A 19,394-nucleotide genomic window follows, 5' to 3' on the forward strand; every position below is an offset into this window, starting at 1 on the left:
TGATCTTAGTTTTCCGAATGTTGGGTTTTAAGCCAACTTTTTCACTCTTTTCTTCCACTTTCATCAAGAGGCTCTTTAGTTCTTCTTCACTTTCTGCCATAAGGGTGGTATCAGGCCCCACAGGCCTCTCTTAATTTATTTGATGGAAATGTTGTAACCAGAGGCTCACTCTGTTTTTCCCCAGAAAATTTCATTGATTTCATTAACTCATTGTTCATGATGACTGTATAGAACATAAGTACCACAGATAGCAAGAACTGACCCTATTTAATAAAGAAATCGGGGCTTCCCAGGGGCATTAGTGGTAAAGAACCCTACCTGCCAATGCGGGAGACATAAGAGATGCGGGTTTGATCCCTGGGTGGGGAAGATCCCAAGGAGAAGGGCATAGCAACCCACTCCGGTACTCTTGCCTGGAGAATCCCATGGACAGAGGAGCCTGGCAAGCTATAATCTAATAGGATCACAGAGAGTAAAGACATGACTGAAGTGACTTAGCTTGCATGCACAGAATAAAGAAATCATGTGCAAAATATGTAAAGAACTCTTATAACTCAATAATGAGAAAAATAACTCAAACTATGGGTATTTGAACAGAGACTTCACCAAAGAAGATAAAAAAGTGACAAGTAAGTGAAAAGATGCTCTGACATTTGTCATTAGGGAAATGGTACTATAACTGTAAGTATGGCTGAGTATTATACTGAGTATTAATGTTAATACTTAGTATTGATGAGGATGTGGGAAAACTGTGGAACCCTTAAACATTGTTGTTGGAAATGCAAATTGGTATAAGCACTTTGTAATATAGTTTGGTAGTTTCTTATAAAGTTAAACATATACTTACCTTATGATTCCATCATGGCACTCACATATATTAACCCAAGAGAAATGAAAACATATGTTTATATATAAGACTTGTACTCAAATGTTTATTGCAGCTATATTCATAATAAACAAAATCTTTAAACAAACCAAATGTTCATCTGTTTATGATGAGAAAAAAAATTTGTATTATATCCCTACTTAGCAATAAAAAGAAAGGGGCTACTGACTGATACACATCGCAGCATGGATGAATCACAAAAGCATTGTGCTAAGTGAAAAGACACATAAAATACTATTACTGCATGGTTCTAGAAATCGCAAAATTAGTGCCAGAGTGTAGATCAGTGATTTCTGAGGACCTGGAGTTGAAGGAAAGAGGCTGACTTCCAAGGGATGTGAATGGACTTTTTGAAGTGATAGAAATGTTGTATATCTTGATTGTGGTGATGATCACATACTATATGCATTAAAAAACAAAATCTCCTGAAAGGCAACACTTAAAATGGGTATGCTTAATTGAAGGTAAATTAATACCCCTGTACAGCTAATTAAAACAACAAAAAAAAACCATCTTACCAAAACCTGTAAGGCCCAGCATAATAAAACTTCTGCCTACTGTTTCAACTTACAGAAATAAAAGTTTTATTGTATTTGTATTCATATGCCTTCAGGACGACAAAAGCTACTTCTGGAGTTGAATTATCACTGTACAAGCCAGTAATAATTAAAAAAATGCTTTCTTAAAATGGCTAATGGACTAATGGTTTAAATACTTACCCATATTCTAATATGTTCTTCTCATTCATGACCATGCTGTGACCTCTCAAAACAAAAGTTAGAAATCGGAAGTAACTAACTGACAATTACAGTGGTTGATACACTCCAGTTTAAATAGAAGTGTCCTTGGTTAAAATATGGTTCATTCATCGGTCAAACTGTCCTTATTTCCTTTAATTGAATTAAGATGGACAAATGAGAGATGTGTGCAAGACAGAAAGAAATCCTTTTCACAAATCACTGTTATCCTCCCTCTGAGTGTAAAACGAATCAATTAAAAGCATGTCAAAGCATCTCTCACTCTTGAACAACTTTAAAGCAGGAAGCATTTTATAAAAATAAAAAATTTGAGTGAGAAATTGAGAGAAACTGGTTACTTTCTGCAGTTAAATATAATTTAATTTATGAGAAGTGTGCGTTATATTATTTTGTATGCTCTTGTTTGGTTACAAATTATAACTGTGCTAAAAAGCCTTTTTCATTTCATCTTCAAGTGACAAATTCCTAATAATAAGAAAGTACAAAATGTAAGAAAATATACAATGCAAAACTGTGTGTATACAATTTGGTTTCATCTGTACACGTAACTAAATAGTATTTCTTTGGGAGAGGTGTGGGGATGGGGTGGAGGATGGAAATATAATTTGTGTTTTCCAATTACTTTGAAAAATCTAGTTTTCCAGTTCTCTCTACTTGCTTAAATTATTATTTAATTCTACTGTATATTATGTGTGGATTCATACACATTCTATACTATCATTTTAAACCTGTGTATTAAGGCTTATTTTATTAAAGTTAGTTATCTGTCCCTACATCCGCCTGTACTTTCACTGTTTACACACGTGCTAATTGATACTGCTAACTCAGAGCTGGCTTTCCATTTGTTCATTCTTGTATGTTTTTTCCTGCTTCCTGAATTTGTTCATAGATATGCTCATAATTTGCATTATTCCTTTGAATTTTTGTTTTACTTTTAATATTTCAGAAATTTTAATAGGTTCAAATTTCAAAACATACAAAAGGGTATGAGAGTGAAAAAATCTCTCTCCCATAGTCCCTCAATCACCTAATTCCTGCTTTGGAGGCCAACAATATTATCAGTTTCTTTAGCCTTCCAGAGTGTTTTATACAGTATCTATTTGGGTGGAGGGAAAAAAAAACTGAAGCAAAACTTAGTTATAAATTGGGTTCAAAATTTCAGAACTATCAAAAATGTTATCACTTTCCATGTGTTGGTTTTTATAGAATCAACTTGCCAACATCAATCAAACCTCAGATTTTAAGTGTTATCAGAACAGATCAGTCCTTCACTAAGAGACTCTAAGAACTTAAAATGCTCTGAATACCAGGCTTTTAGAGTTTCCTATATCTAGACTTTATGTCTGTGACCTGTGTTCCAGGCCAGAATTTCGGAATGTCCGTGAAATGCCTCTTTTACCATTTGTCTTTTAGCATGGACCTTGCTAGTTAAAGAGCGTGGATGTGAATTATTGAGTAGTGCTGATGATCAGCCCATCTACCCATGTGGTTTTCCCCTTACTTTTATAATCAGTACTTTAAAAAATTTCCTTCTAAAATCCTTAGAGATCAGATTAAAAATTTTGCCCTCCCTCTTCCATAATAAATAAATAACTAAAAAATGTAAAAACACAGGAAACTACAGTCTAGAAGAATATCGGCAAGCGTTTAGAGTTGTTTATTGATGGCTTGCTCATTGGCAGTATAGAGTGTGTGTCACTTGTCATCAGCAGTAACAATTTCAGCACGTTATGTTCTCTTTTTATTTACTCTGCTGGCAACATGTTTCTGAACAGGGCCACTGGCTGTGGGTCAGGAGGTCAGTCTTTGAGGTTAACAGTGGATGGGGTCATTTACTATTAACCTAAGATTAGCAGCTAAGTTTTTCCCTCTTTTTTTTCTTTTTAGCAGATTTCCTCCTATTTGTATAACATGCCAAATTAATCTTGCCCACTTTAGAAGAATTTCTCCTTTCTCGTTTGAATTTTTTTTTTTAATTTTATAAAATTAAAAAAATTCTCTATCCAGATCTCTTTCTGGCCCCTTTTCCTGGTGCATGAAGCAATGTGAACTTTTTCTAAGATTTAAAATATTTTGTACATTTAACATTCATTTCCTCATGTGCATACAGCTATTTTTTAAAAACTATTTTTGACATCTTAAGATCTGTTTCCTGCACACACACACACACCCCCGACATATATGCATACCAAAAAACCCAAAACATATGAATCAATACACAGCAGAATTTTAGTATTTCAGGGATGTATTCTTCCCTAAACCATTTTGACTTTTTTCCTTTTTGCTATTCTTGCTAATAAAGAGTATCCAACTCTTAAACTGGCAAGTTTTGTTATTGTTGCTTAACTTTAGGGACCTGTTTAGTTGGTGCCATATATTTGAAACATTCTTCTTCTCTCTACTCTTCAGCAAAAAGATCACCTCTTATAATGTAGTTTTATTAGTCATCGTATAACAAGTATTCTCTGTGGAATTTCCGCATGAGAATTTCCACATAATTCCTAGTTTACATTCTGATATGAACCACAAGACTGCTCTGGAAACTAAGTTGATGTTAGGTCTTCTGTAACAAAGTTGTTTCTCTTATGACATTGCTGATTCAATTACTAGTAGGAGATTTTACTTACTTTTAAAGGCCTGTTGCTATAGGTGATTTGCTTTCTTTTTCTCTCTAACCTTAGGAGTCACCCTCAGCCCTTGAATAAGTATGTAGTGAATCCCCTATCGGTACAAGGTGAAGCACGCAGGGAGAAGTCTTTAATGCAGACCTCTCAGAGTGCGGTACCAAGCTTTAATGGGTAAAAGAAGGAGAGGAAAGTAATGTACATACATAGAAAACTTCAAGTATATGAAACTTGTGATAAGGAAGAGATGAAAACCAACTGGATTTTTAATCATATTATACTGTGCATGCCGTGCTAATGCCGTGCTAAGTCACTTCAGCCATGTCTGACTCTTGCTGACCCCTTTGGACTGTAAACTGTCAGGCTCCTCTGTCCATGGGATTCTCCAGGCAAGAATACTGGAGTGGGTTGCCATGCCCTCCCCCAGGGGATCTTCCCAACCCAGGGACCAAACCCGTGTCTCTCAAGTCTCCTGCTTTGGCAGGTGGATTCTTGACCACTAGCGCCACCTGGAAAATCCCGTATTATACCATAGAGAACAGCAGGCTTCAAAGGGTGTGATCTTTGTTGCTGATCTTTGTTCCGTTTCATGCTTGGAGTTAGTTGAGGGAGAGAATATTTAAGGAAAGCTTTTTAGAGATATGACACCCCAGATGAGGAGGTAGCAATCCAGGTAGAGAATATAGTATAAGTTGAAGGTATAGAGGCAAGAAAACCCATGGTATCTTTCAAGGTCTCATACAGAGGTTGTCATTATATAAATTCCTAGGCAGGCAGTTGTGAGAGATGAATCCTGAACAGTGTGTTAGTTAAGGAGTTTGGACTTCATTTTGTAAGGAATGGGCAAGGATTTTAAGCAGAAGATGAGTGATATAGTTAGGTTAGCATTTCAAATACAATTTGGTAGCTGCAGAGAAGGCAGATTTGGAAAAAAGATTAAGACTGGGGTCAGGGAGACCACTTAGAGTGTTGACCTGAACTAGGGCAGTGGTAAGTGGAAATGAAAGGAGAAGAATGAAGAGAAGTAGGAAAACAAGTTGAGAAGTGTTGAAGAGTAAAAACTGTCAGGCACGATGATTGGATATGAAGCATGAGGAAGAGGGAGGAGTTTAATATGAATCCCAGGTTTCTGTCTGTGTTGATTGAATGGAAGAGAGGCTATAAGAGGAGAGCAGTTTAATGGGGAACTTAATACTTTTAATTTTAGGAAAGTTGAAATTGATGTACTTTTGAGACAGCCAAGGCAGCCCACCTGGCCCTAAGTAAAAATTTGGAAGTTATCGGTGTAGATGAAAGAGAAAGTGTAGGCAGTAAGAAAGATGGGGAGGTCAAGAACCTGAAAATCAGCAAAATATTATAGGCCTACAAAGGGTGATTTGTTCAGAAAGGGCTGAGAAAGAATCTAGACTAAAACTCACAAAGTGCAATGCCACCAGAAGTCATGGGGTGTGGGGTTTTCAGTCAGCAGTGTCATTAAGTATAGGGTTGTGCGATGGTCCTGGATGACAAGGATAGAAATATATATATTGAATTTAGCCACTGGCAAATCATGAGAGGTGTCAGCAAGGGCAACTTGAATATAGCAGTAAACATGAGAGCCACACTGCCACAAACTGTGGTGTGGATAGGAATTAATAGGAAGTGAGAAAACAGGACATGGGATGTCTCTTTTTTGACGTCATTTTCAAGAGAACATTTATTTTTTCCTTTAAAAACCTTAAGCAAATTTATGGTCTGAAGGGAAGAATGCAGAAATGAGGAATGAATCAGAAATGGAAGAGAGATTGGATGCCTGACAGAGCAAGATCCTAAACAAGGAGATTGCACTTGATCTTAGCCAAAAGGCTGAGAACCAATCAAGGAGGAGATTGGATTGGAGGTGTTGAAAGAAGGAGAGCTCAGATTTGTGTAATAAGAAGAAATAACCCTGGGCAAGTGGGGATATATTTGCATTTATAGACAATCAACTGAGGGAATTAGTTCCTTGGCCTCAAGTTCACTCTTGCCTTCTGTACATTTAGGAGTAATTATACCTCCATCTCTACATAATTTTTACAGAGATATACATACATAGTCCTATATCAATAATACCATAACTACAAAAGAAAATATAGGTTACCCATTAACATACTCCAGAGATGACATTTTGGTATAACTTTTTGCCTCTCTTTTGTGTATATGGATGCATTTTTAAAGGGACTGTGTGGTATTCCATAACTTATTTAACCAGTCTCATGTTAATGAATAGTTTATCCCTTTGCTTTTGTTTGTTGTGCTATTGTTGGTTTGGTTTTTTGCTTTTATAAACAAAGAATTCCTTATGCATTTTGGTATATATCTGTTATTGTTTCTTCACAATCAATTTCTAGAAGTAGAAATGCTGTCTATTGAGTATACATTCTCTTTGGGTTTTTAAATATATATTGGTCAAATCACTTTTCAAACGGATTGTCAGATTTTCACTGCCATGTAAGAAATAATTTCTTTTTACTTTATTAACTCTCTCTTAACTCTGTCTTAACTCTAGGAGTTTGGCAATACAGTATTCACAAGTGGTATCTTTTGCCTTAGGTTTGCATTTCTTTGATGTTTCTCATTTCTTTTGATATTTAAGAGAATGTTTTTGAATATTTTCACTCATTACTTTAGTAATTAAGTATAAGAAATTAATTATAATTAAAAACTATAAGAAATCATTTGAATATAAGAAATTTACAGCCTGGCTTCAGTATATAAGTATCTATGACATAGCAAAAATAAGGCTGTTTGGCTTAAGAGAAAATCAAAAGGTGGATGACTTAGAGACTACTAACAAGTTGGTTGTAGGAACTCTTTAAATAAAGATGATGTTACACGTCTGTATTTTTTTAATGCACACTTCAACAGATTTATTTCTTTAAAGGAATGGATTTTGAAGAGAAAAAACATGGGGCAGAGAGGTATGGAATAGAAAATGAATACAAATGTAAGTTGTTTCACTAATTGCTTTATAACCACAAACTAGTACAGAGAATGCCCTGTACAAAACAAAAGAAAGGTTCAAAGATGGAGGTACCTGTTCCCTTAGGCAAGGCTGAAGACTTCAGGCTCTGGTATTTGGAATTTAGGCTGCAGTCCTTGTTTTTGGAAGGATCACTGAGTGTGTGGCACAGTTCATGCTTTTAACCAGATTTGAACAGGAGATCGGCCACTTGGCCCAGGTAGAAGTAGATCAAGTGTTTGGTTTCATGTGTCACATAACTACCGAAGTTCCTCCCCACGATGCAGTGCCAGGTGGGGTTGTACTTCTTGTCAAACTCCTTGATATGGGCTGCAATGTCCTTCTCTATATTATACTTCTCCAATGCCTGAGTGGCACATTCCACCGAGTCCTGTTGCATCTCCTCCGACATATCGGCATTCTTGATTACGGCCTTTTGGTCACACGTGGTTACCAAGGAGCAGGGGCTGGCCGACTGCAGCGGTCTCCTGGGGGAGGGCCTGGCGAAGCTCACACCCGCGTAGAGAGGCAGTCGCTACCGAAGCCGTGGCGCATCTCTCTACACGTCTGTACTTTGATCACAAACTATTGGAAAAATAAAACAGAAAAAATAGAAAAGAAAATTTAGGAGACATGGCAAAGCTAAATAGTAGTAACAATAAAATAATAAAGATATTGAAAACTTAAAACTCAATAACAGTTTTAGACTATTTTTGGATAGTAGTTCTTAGAAAACAGCACAGAGATATTAAAAAAAAGTGAAATAATAGTTAATAAATAGTAGCTAAAAAAATAAGGAGTTTAGAAACTCTGGTATATAACTAGTAAGAGTTCCAAAATAAAATAGAGAAAATGACCAAGAAGTGATGCTCACATCTAGAATTTCTAGAATAAATGAGGTTTAGCCATCAGTATAGCTGAGTATTGAGCTGAGTATACAAATAAATTAATATCTACATACTTTATAGTAAAACTGAAGACCACTGATTTTTAAAAGTTATCAGAGAGAAAAGATATATTCCCTAAATAGGTATGAAAATTAGATAGGCAGTAGACCTCTCTTTGAGCACTTTAGATGCTAAAAGACGATGAAGCAATACACCAACGTGCTAAGCAAAAGTAACTCTTGAAGTACAATTCTATACCCAGCTAAAATTTTCATTTAGTATTTTCACAGGGTAGTAAGTGTTTACTACTGACTGAACTTGTTCTTGCTCGAAAAAAATATCCTTGAAAGATGTACTTCATCATGAAAATGTGAGTGCAGAGAATGTGCAGTTAGCTGCATGTTATGATAACAATACCGTTCATGAAACTTAAATGCCAGACAATAATGGCAAAGAAACTGAGAGGATGTTCAGTGGCAATTAAAGCATACTTTGGACAAATAATGTGATATTGAGTAATTTAGGGATTTTTATATTTGTATATAGTGTGATAAAAAATTAAGGGTAAACCATTAACAGAAATATAATCTATAGCATACAAACGTATAGAGAAAAAATGATTGTAAAAAACTATCAGTGTCATAATAAGCAAGGGAGAACAGATCTTACAAAATAAGATGGTAGAATAAGCCCCCAATACATCAGTGATCAAAATAAATGTAAAACACAGGGATATAATATTAAACTTAAAAATCTAGTCATATTCTGCTTACAAAATAATATGGAGATTGTGCTGTTAGCTTGTACCAATGGTATGAAAATTTTCAGTCAGAATCTACTGTTAGCAATATATGGTTTTATTTTCTTTTCCCCATTATTACAAATATATTTGCATGAGAGGAAAAAATAGCGCCTTATGATTTCACAGATTTTGTCATTAGTTAATCAGAGTTCATAGAAGCTTCAAATATCCCATCAGTTAATTCCCCCAGCACTTGAAATTTTCATTGTGCTAAAGCTGATTGAAATTCTGAGCTGCCTTTAAAGCAATTCCAGACCTCCAGCTTCTGAGGATTTTTTTTTAAAAAGATATACTAAGTATGTGACGCTTAAATTCATAGGCTATATTTCCTTTTGGATTGTTTTTCAAAGACTGAAAATGCTTATGTCAGGAAATATTTCTTCTTTCCATCTCCCGGCTTCCCTGTTTGTCAACTAGTCTATTCTGACCTCTAAGATGGGGTTCACATTTTAATTACAGTTATGTATGGCAGACTCCATCTGCCATAGCCAGCCAGCCTGCAGGCTTGCAGAGAGAGGGAACATAATACAGGACTTCTTTCTGACAAGCTAGCTGTCTTGCTGTTCTCTCTTTACAATTAGACTCTCAAAATAATAATCTGTTGCAATGACTGACCTGTAAATTATCAAATATTAGAAGTCTTCTAAATTATCAAATTTAGAAGTCTTAAAGTGTATCACTTTAAGCATTAACAGTCTTTTTCTTTTTAATTAAACTTCTTTATTCTTCACATATACATTTGTGCTTGTGGACAGAAGGACTTAAGAAAATTTATGAAAGTTGTAAAAATTGGCTGTTTATTCTCTTGTTCTCTTTCAGCTGCAGATGAAAACTGGTTGTTCAGGATGCATTATCCATTATGGAATATTCGCCCCTCCGGGGCCCCTCCCCCAGCTATACTCTCCCTAATAATATTTCTAAACTTTCTAGTTTTCTGTGACTACGGTTATCCACATTTTAAACATAGATTTTTTTTTTTTCTGGTTGGTAATATGCCTAAGAAATGATCAGGTTGGATCTTTAGGAATGATTGTATATGTAGGTCGTAATAATTAGCAAAAGCCCAAACTGATTTTTATCTTCTCGTCCTATTAAGGTACAAGGACCTTTTCTTTTTTTTCTTTTTAAAATTATGGACATTAGCATCAGAAGCATTTGTACATAGGTTTAAAACTGAAAATATAGCTTTTCTTTTTTAACCTCTCATATAACTATAGAGACCCCTGCCTCTGCAGATCTATCTAGGGCACTTCTCAGATTCATAGGTGGATAAGAGAAAACTCATTTGTTGCTGCTGATACATCCCTGCTATGACACTAGCCGAAATCTCTGCAGTCTGAATAACTGAAGAGAAGCTGTTCCATAACACATTGCATCTCAGAATTTATTTTTTCAACTGATACTTCCAGCTCTGGATTCTGTGACATTTGCCCAAAGGGAAACACCGGTCCCTTGGATTACACTGTGCATCCATTGTCTGAACTGTCACTGCAATAGCGCGTAAAGCTGTTTGCATAGCGTGCTAACTCTATCAGGGTCAGTTCCAGTCTGTGGCCGCTAAAAATGAAAACCATGCCCCAGCCGGGACAAGAGCAGGGTCAACAGCTGGCAAAGGATATGGCAATCATTTATATAAATATGCTTTCTCAAGCCCACAAAAACAAAAAACCCCAACCCAACAGCTGGGAAGGGTTGGAAGTAGCCCCAAGGCTGGTTAGTCCCCTTCCAGATGGGGAGGTTAGACTGGGGCTAGCCAGACTGCTCCACATAGACTTCCGATTCGCATTAGAAATGAAAAGAGGAGAGGAAAGGGGAAAGGAAGAAAGGCTACAAGCATGACTGCTCTGTTTTTCACCTAAGTTAATCAAATAAGTGAAGACTTTCCGAGACGGAAGGCTTGCATTTATGGGTATTCACGCTCCGTTTTTTCTGTTTATCATAGTGTCTGATACACTTCTTAACTGCTTAAACAGAAAGCATATATGCTCTAAAGTATAGTTTATATATAATGTCATGGTTATTTGTAGACAGATTGAAGAACCGATCTCAGATTTATGTCCTGTTTACATCTTCCAAACACTTATGTAGAACATTCAATGCTAGGGAAGATAATAATTGTGGTGTTGGCCCACTCCCAGAACTTTATCCAAGGGATAGGGTTCATTTTTGTAATTTGATTTACTTTATAATACATCGTTATTGCACATCTAATATATCCAACAGAATAACGAATACCATTTTCCCCGAGTTCATCTTAAGGTTGCATACCATGAGACAAAGTATTATTTTTATAACCTGTTGATGCTACAAGAGGCAAAGGTGGAGAGTATAGGACGTTCAGACCCTTCCAGAGTGACATAGTGAAATGAAAGGCACCACAATGATGATGAAAAATTTGTCCTCATTATCTAAAAATGGGCAGCCTCCTTCTTAATAATGGAAAGTTCTGCTGACGCCAGATTGAATGGCAAACAGCATTTTCCTACTCTCCAGCCTTCCATTTGCTTAAGAGAAAGCTTACATAATGAATGCATTTTTTTTTTTTTTAGGTATAGGATGAGCTCATGATATTGGAAATCATAAAGAGACATAAATTAGGGTCTTTTGCCAAAATTGAGACATTGTCTTAGAGAATGTGCTGGTCTGAGACAGAAGCTAAATAACGTGTTTTCTTTCTTGGAATGATCAAACTGAAAGAAACATTTTAGCTTTGCTCTTAGAATGTCATATCTAGAAGGAACTTCAGTGAACCTCTCAGATACCTCTTCTCGTCTTACTGCCAGTGTAGTAGAGATCACAGTCGGAGGATGGCGGGGACCCCTCAGCAGGTATGCACTTCCCAGCTGCATTATACAGAAGACCCTATCCTGAGAAGAATAGTGCTAAGCCAAGCTGGATAAAGACCTGCAGAAGACTTGAATTATCAGCTCTGTTGAGCCCAGATTTACCCAGATCTGCTGTGTGATTGTACTTACTTCCCACTTGACTCTGGCTCTGCAGTATCAAAGCAAGTGTCACTCAAGCATCAATATTTTATTAGATATTTTGACAGTTTCTAGATTGTTTTACTCAGATATTTCCTTGGAGAAGTAATAAATGTGTGTGTTGGATGTGTTAGGAGTATGTTAGGAGTCTGTCTTCTCTGTCTTTGTCATTCTAGATTTTAAGCATTTTGAGGGCAAGAGAAAATAAAAGAATAAAACTGGGTTTTCTTCATGGTTTTATCCACTGAGTCTTAGACATGAAAGTGCCCAGTAGGTGTTTGCTGATATGAAGGTAAATAAAGGGTGTGAAATGCTGATGTATAAGCCATTCAGTCATTTAAATGTTTTCTTCTAAAATATCTGTAGCCATTTTATGCTAAAAGTTTTTTGGGAGGGAGGCACTATTTATTACCTTAGTTTCTATAGTAGATCAGTCATGTTTTGCAGGACAGTGAGTATGGAAAAGGTGTTTTTGACAAATTATCATTGTATTCCTAGTCCCTTTGGTTCCATTAACCTGGCCACTTTTTTTCGTTTCTGTGCACTTTTGATTTGATTTGAATACACTGTTTGTCTCAAGCATTTTCTTAGCATTTATCTACAAACATTAAGTACAAAAGCAAGACAGAGGTGTGCTCTGAATTTAAGAACTAATGGCTTAATTTCCTGACTCTGAGAGTCTAAATGTTTCCTTAGATTGATGCAGATTAGTTTAACTTAATTGGAAGTTTGAAAGGTGCATGTTTCTAAAGCTTTTAAGATAATGATACTTTGAAATCACTGATTCTTCCCTGATGACTAATGTCTTTAATATATGTTTACAAGGTCCAAAGACTTTTAATATATTTTACCATACTCTGATGACTAATAATATATAATTGAAACAAACATTTTCTCTATCTTTTAATTCTTAGTGAAAAAAAACTGTTCGGTAGAGACTGTCCTTCCTGAATTTAGTTAATGCAGTCCTGCATCTTATTTTTATGTTTCTTAAAATTTTTCCTATCCATAATACATTGTGGACTTGCTAGAGTATAGCCCGCCAGGCTCCTCTGTTAGTGGAATTTCCCAGGCAAGAATCCTGGAGTGGGTTGCCATGCCCTTTTCCAGTGGGTTGCCATTTTCCCTCTCTAAGGGGTCTTCCCGACCCGGATCGAACTCACCTCTCCTACATCGGCAGGCAGATTCTTTACCACTGAGCCGCCAGGGAAGCCCACAATCACATAATATATATGTGTATTGGTATTCTATTGTATAATACATGTGCAACCAGCCAGTCTTACTCTATCCACGCTGCCGCAGCTACAGCCACTTTCTATCCAATATTAGAGCAAACAGGGAGGAAGCCAGTGTCTGGTGTTACATTAATGATAGTATATTGATTGCATTTTTCCTCTCTTAGTTTAAAGGTGAATACTAGCTATCACAACCAAATTTAGGTTGCAGTTAGCACCATTGTTTAGATGTCTATGTGATTCAGTGTGGTTATCTAATCACATATATTTTTCCTTCTCATTTGTAGTCTGACTGCGCCGTATCAAAGGTTTAGGACAATGATGAACAAGGTAAAAGAAGTACTTTCAGGGTAGACAAATGCTGATTATAAACAGCGAAAAGAGAGGGTAAAGCTCCTTTCTCCAGCCGAGGCAGGATGGTTTTGAATGGATCCCTATGATCTTTATAAAGGGTATTCATGCCAGTGATCTTGTCCTAAACATTAGATTCTATCTCTATGGCTTTTCAAACAGCCCTGTAAAGTTAGTTCCCTAAACGTACCTGAAAACATCTTTCTAGACTTCCCACCTTACTTCAGGGCCCTAGGGTCATAACCTCTTAACCTTACAGGTTATAGGTCTCTTGCTTTTTGATCTTTCTTGGTTCCTTGGTTTTTGGCTACTTCCTCCACAACATTCAAGCCTTGTTATATAAGGAAATTGGAAACACCAATTTTGGATGAGATAAGAGTTACCCTCTCTTCCAGAATAATGCAGAAGGATGATTTTAAGTAGAAACATACTTGGGCAAAAAACTTAACAAAACTAACTACAGCATCCTGTCTAAGCCAGTTTGAACTCGAGCGCCTTCATTTCTTGTCCTCCAGAAAAACAAAAAACAACAACTTAGAATTGACTGTTGACTTAGTAGATAAAGTTTTCATTTAGGTCACAACACAGCTTGCAGGAGACATCAGGGGGATTCAAAGAGTTTTGAGTGACTAAAAAGTAGATTAATAAAAGCAGCTGGTTAACTTATTATTCTTGCCCTACACTGGGCTTCCCAGGTGGCTCAGTGGTAAAGAATCCGCTTACTAATGCAGGAGATGCAGGTTCGATTCGTGGGTGGGAAAGGTCCCCTGGAGGAGGAAATGGCAACCCACCCCAGTATTCTTGCCTGGAGAATCCCATGGACCGAGGAGCCTGGCGGGCTGCAGTCCACGGGGTCTCAGAGTTGGCCATGACTGAGCTTGAGCACGAGTGACAGGTGACTTGTCAGTTTGCTGTTTGAGAATAGTAATAACCAACATCAATACAGCACTTCCTGTTGACAAAGCATGGTCACATTGATCATTTTATAGCCATACTGATTTAGTGAGAGAGAGAGAGAAATTGTCTTCATTTCACAGTGAAGGAACTTGAGCTTCAGAAAAGGTCCTTGACTTGCCCAAGTCCAGGGAGAAAATACATGGCAGAGCTGGCATGCAGGGTGAACCTCCCGGATCACCATTCTTTGTGGCCAACCCCCCATCTCTATTGGAGAGGCTTTAGGAATGGAGCAAATTTCTGTTGATTCTCAGCTTGGGTGGTGGTAAGATATCTCCAGGTGTTTGACCGCCCAGCTGGCTCTCTCATTTTGTTAATATATTTTTATTATGATCTTGTTTTTGCTTCAGCCTGCATTTGGGTTTTATTTCTTTGCCACACCCATACTGCCAGGTACGATGAGACTGAATTTTTATTTCTCCAAGTGAAGACGCTTCTCTGAGTCTTATAATTGAGTACCGAAACTCCGAGTAGAATTGGAAAATGCAGTTTTTTGATGGGATGCGTCTCTCCACCACTGCCTGAGCCCAGTAATATCTCCATTAGTAAGAAAGGAGAGGACGGGGAGGGGAAGGGAAGAGAGGATGGGAGAAGAAGGAAGGATGGACAGAAGGGAAGGAGGAAGAAAGAAACCCTCACGTAGGGAGGAAGAAAGAAACCCTCACGTAGGATTCTGAAGCCAAGTTAGGAGCTCTGAGTCATTTTTAACAGGGCAAATGTTTGTCTTTGATCCTTAGAAAGTATCCTTCACCCACCCACAGTGCAAAAACGGTAAAAAATGGTAAAAAAAAAAACAAAAAAAATTATAGATCATTATTCAGTTGTCTTTCAGTCCCATTAAAATGATGAGATCTTGCTTCTAAAAATCAGTAAGCTATATTGTAACTTAAACCTGAAATCAAACAGTGACAGCAATATTTCTTCTCAAAGGCAGACTACCTGACTTGGGCAAGAACCTTCTAGTAGCAAAATCAGAACCAGGAGGCCTATTAATGATAAGCATATCTTTAACCCGTACTAATCACCTACTTGTCTATCTCACAATAGCACTGAAGTGTGTGTGTGTGTTTTCTGAATTTATTTTTATTCTATCTGTCTTGCCAGCTGAATAAGGGGGCAAAGAATGTAATGTGGAAACCATCCATTGCCACTGGAGACAGAATCCAAGAGGAATTCCTCAAGCTGAGAACATGAGCTGTGAACAACATGTTTAAATAGCTGCATATCCAAAGTTTGAGTCAAGGCCGTTTATTTCGGGGGGGGGGGGGGGGCACTCTCTTCTTTGAGGCTTAAAGGAGTCCTTTTGACTCAGAGTATAACAGATGTCATGCGGGAGGAGGTGGGAGACTCAAGGCCTATGGAGTTTGCACAAGTTCCAGTTGATGGTGAGAGAGAGTGGTGCGGCTCCATGTATGTGACTTATGGTCCATGTGCAATTCAAAAAAGCCAGGGACTTTTAAAGGCTTTTCTGTATACACCAATGAAATGAGGGGAGAGCTGGGGGAAGGAAGCTAACATTTTCAGTATTTTTTATGTGTTGGATGCCATTCCAAGTATGTTCAGAAGTATCACATTTAGCTCTATCAACACTTTTAGTACATAGTGATTTTTACCGCCATTTTGCAGAGGAGGAAACGGATGAAATGACTGGCCTAGCCCAACAGAGCTGTCAAGGTTAAGGGCAGGATTTGATCCTTGAGCTGGCTCCAAAGCCTATGCTTTTCCCAGTTGCCTGGAAACATTACTCAAAGCGTTCACTAGCCCTCTCAAGCAAGAGTTTACTCTCCCTCTGATATTCCTTGTTTTTCTGCCCTAGGCTATCTGGGCTAATCACTCCATTAGTTAGAATAAGAATACATTGGGCCGAAAATCTTGTTTGATCTCTGAATGGGCCAAATGAATTTTTTTACAAAGCAAAGCTGAGGATTATATAGCATCACCATTGGCCTGCCATTGCGACAAAAGTGTGAGAGATGAGCTAAGAGTGTGCCTGACTCAGTGCCAACCCAGAAAAACAGCTCAAAAGCGCATGTCCTGTTCTCTCACAGGGTCAGTTTAAAAGGAGTAAAAGTAATGCGTCAGTAGTAGAAATAAACAGCCTGCATAACTTATACCAAGTCAGTAGTTTTTCAACAGTAAAGCTAACTCTAATGTATCTGTCTTGTTTCAATTTAGGTAATCAAGGTACCCAATTTTCTCTTAAGCAGTTTATAATTATAGCATCAACATCATGATGAAGATTTTTTTCATCCTCTATTGTGAATCAGGGTTCATATTAAATTATGTGTAGCTGCTGGAGAAGTTTGCTAATGCCTGTGCTATTTACCTCTTTTTTCAAAAGGAAATATTTTGGTGCCTCCAAAAGAGGTGTTTGTTTGTTTACAATTTCAAGACTTCTTTTTTTTTTTCAAATTGTTTTTCAAATGGAAGCACTGCACCTTACTTTGTCCATCTTTGGTCTCTGTTGGTGGTGATCAGGGGTGCCCGCTTTTTTGTCTGTCCCACCTTCTTGCCTTCTTTTCATAGCTCAGTTGGTAAAGAAGCCACCCGCAGTGCAGGAGACCCGGTTCGATTCCTGGCTCAGGAAGATCTGTTAGAGAAGGGATGGGCTACCCACTCCTGTGTTCTCGGGCTTCCTTGGTGGCTCAGCTGGTAAAGAATCTGCCTGCAGTATGGGAGACCTGGGTTCGCTCCCTGGGTTGGGAAGATCCCCTGGAAAAGGAAACGTTTACCCACTCCAGTATTCTGGCCTGGAGAATTCCATGGACTATATAGTCCACGGGGTCACAAAGAATCAGACACAACTGAGCGACTTTCACTTTCACCTTCCTTTCATTCAGTATTTGAAAATTAAACATTTTCATCCATCACCATACTTTTCACTTTAAGAATTTTTAAAAACCATTAATAATTATCCTTCCTTTATTCCATAGTTTAAGTGCATAGTAACAGTCTCTGTGTGGGCAGATAGACTTTGGTGTAGAGAAAGAATAGGCAGTCTTCAAAAAGTCATTTTTGGAGAGTAAAGATGAATGAAGAGAACTAAATGTCAATCCAGCCAAAAACAACTTTCTGCCCAGAGTAGTTGAGAGGAGTCCTCCAGACTGTATGTCCCCTTCTCTTTCTCCCTTCTTTACTATTCTTATTTTATTTTTGTCTTCCTGACTTCTGGGGGACAACGGGGCACAAAAGAGACAGTTTATGAAGGACTTAACAGTTTCCACATTTTCATCTGTGTAAAATCAGGGAAAGAATAATTAACAGATGTATCACAGAAGAGTTAGGGAGACTAGTGATCAAAAAGGGGCTTGAAAAGAGATTTCGAAATCCATGGAAACTTCCAGCCACATATTTTGCCTCCTGTTCATCTTTGTAAGCTTTTTTTTTTCCCCCAGGTTGAGTGTGATTCTTTTTTCCCAACTGGAACTTTCAGCTTTGTCCCTAGGACCAAAGACTCCATCAGTGTCACTCTGTTTTCAGTGTACCAGGGATCCTCACCTTGGCACTCAATAGGGGATAGTCAGCAGTGCCCTTGGGCCCGAGCTAATTAATCGTGGAGCCCTCCAAGCTCCGAAGCGACACGAGGGGAAAGGGCAGAGGATGGAACTAGAGAGATCATGCAAAATGGGGTTCAAGCTGTGAAGCCATGCTGGGCCCCTTCTTTCACAGCTGGAGTTTTGGCTTCGAGTCCCTCGGCTTGTTCAGCACGGTGACCCTGGCTCCTTGTGATTTACTAACTGTTTTACAAACATTTCCTCACTATGGGAGGCTTGATACACTCTTCATCCTCCTCAGCTCACCAGAGTCACCCAGTGTCTGAGCCAAACCTGCCTTTGTTTACAGCTTTTCCGGAAATTTTCACAGAGGGGGGGAAGAAAAACTCCTCCCTCCTCTTCCAGTGTTTTATTTTTAAGTCAACACTTTCCCCAAGTTTATTTGTGCTAAATCAAGCTCTCCTACAAGGTATTGCTCTATATTCAAATGGGAATTGCTGCACTTCTATAAATAGAAGGAAGGTCATGTGAACGAGTTCAGAAAAATCTAAATATCACATTTTACTGGACCTTTACATTTAGTCCACTATTTTTTGAGAAGAATATTCCATGTTTGGATTTGTCTTTTTTTCCCACATTCATATTAGGCGGACCATTATGTGAAACACTGAATTTGGGAAACACTGAGTGGAATCTTTTTTAAACGAAAATACCCATGTTAAAAATAACAAAAATTGTTGTTGCTTCGTCACTGTAACTTTCTTTAAAATGGTTTATAGCCCTTACATTAAGTATTTCTGGAATATAATTACCTTTGAAACATAGTTCCAGGGCTTTTTTTTTTTTTTTAATCTGATTCTTCTTGTATTATTCAGTCTTGACATTGACTGAGAATGAAACAAATGCCTTGGAACTTATTAAATATCAGGAATAATTGGAAGAAAAAGAGTAATAGGATAAAAAATTTAAGAAGTCCAGCTCTATCTGAAATCAAAGGCTAACTTCTGATTCACACTAAGAAGAAGTTAAGTAGCAATTTCTGACAAATATGCAGTGGATTTCTCCCACTCTGTTCACTTTTCCAGTCCACTGTTAAAATGAAGAGAGTTTTAAGACTCTCTTATTATTTAAAAACAAACAAACAAAAAAAAAACAGTGATTTTCTTTGGAACTTTCCTGTCTGGGAAATACAAGAAGTGAGATTTTTCTCCTGTCTACCTGTCCAAAAAGGTTGAAAGTGAAAGGGAGTAGGGGTGGAGGGGAAGACAAGGCATCATTTCTTTCCTCCTTTTCTGTCTTCTAGAGGTAGAGCAGACAATATATCCTAAGTGGGATACAGTCAGAGAGACTAGTTTCCTGATAAAATGTGTTTCAGGAAGGAAAAATTGTTTTATTTCAACAAATCCAGCTGGACTTCCTGGTGGGCCTCCCACCTTGTC

At 37.7% G+C, this 19,394-nt stretch overlaps 2 protein-coding genes across 7 annotated transcripts in view; one reads left to right on the forward strand and one right to left on the reverse strand.

Annotated features, from left to right (window-relative positions):
- The window catches only part of BCAS3 (BCAS3 microtubule associated cell migration factor), a 576,922-nt gene that overhangs the window by 390,499 nt on the left and 167,029 nt on the right, over positions 1 to 19,394 (forward strand). The gene's annotated exons all lie outside the window — the stretch shown is intronic.
- Positions 7,428 to 19,394, reverse strand: part of LOC136149409 (dynein light chain 1, cytoplasmic-like) — a 76,097-nt gene continuing 64,130 nt past the window's right edge. The window contains exon 2 of the mRNA XM_065909650.1: positions 7,428 to 7,783. Coding sequence (XP_065765722.1) covers positions 7,430 to 7,783 — 354 coding nt within the window. The 3' untranslated portion in view covers positions 7,428 to 7,429. The remainder of the gene's footprint in view (positions 7,784 to 19,394) is intronic.

Source organism: Muntiacus reevesi, chromosome 18 (assembly GCF_963930625.1).
Source record: "Muntiacus reevesi chromosome 18, mMunRee1.1, whole genome shotgun sequence".
Lineage (NCBI taxonomy): Eukaryota > Metazoa > Chordata > Mammalia > Artiodactyla > Cervidae > Muntiacus > Muntiacus reevesi.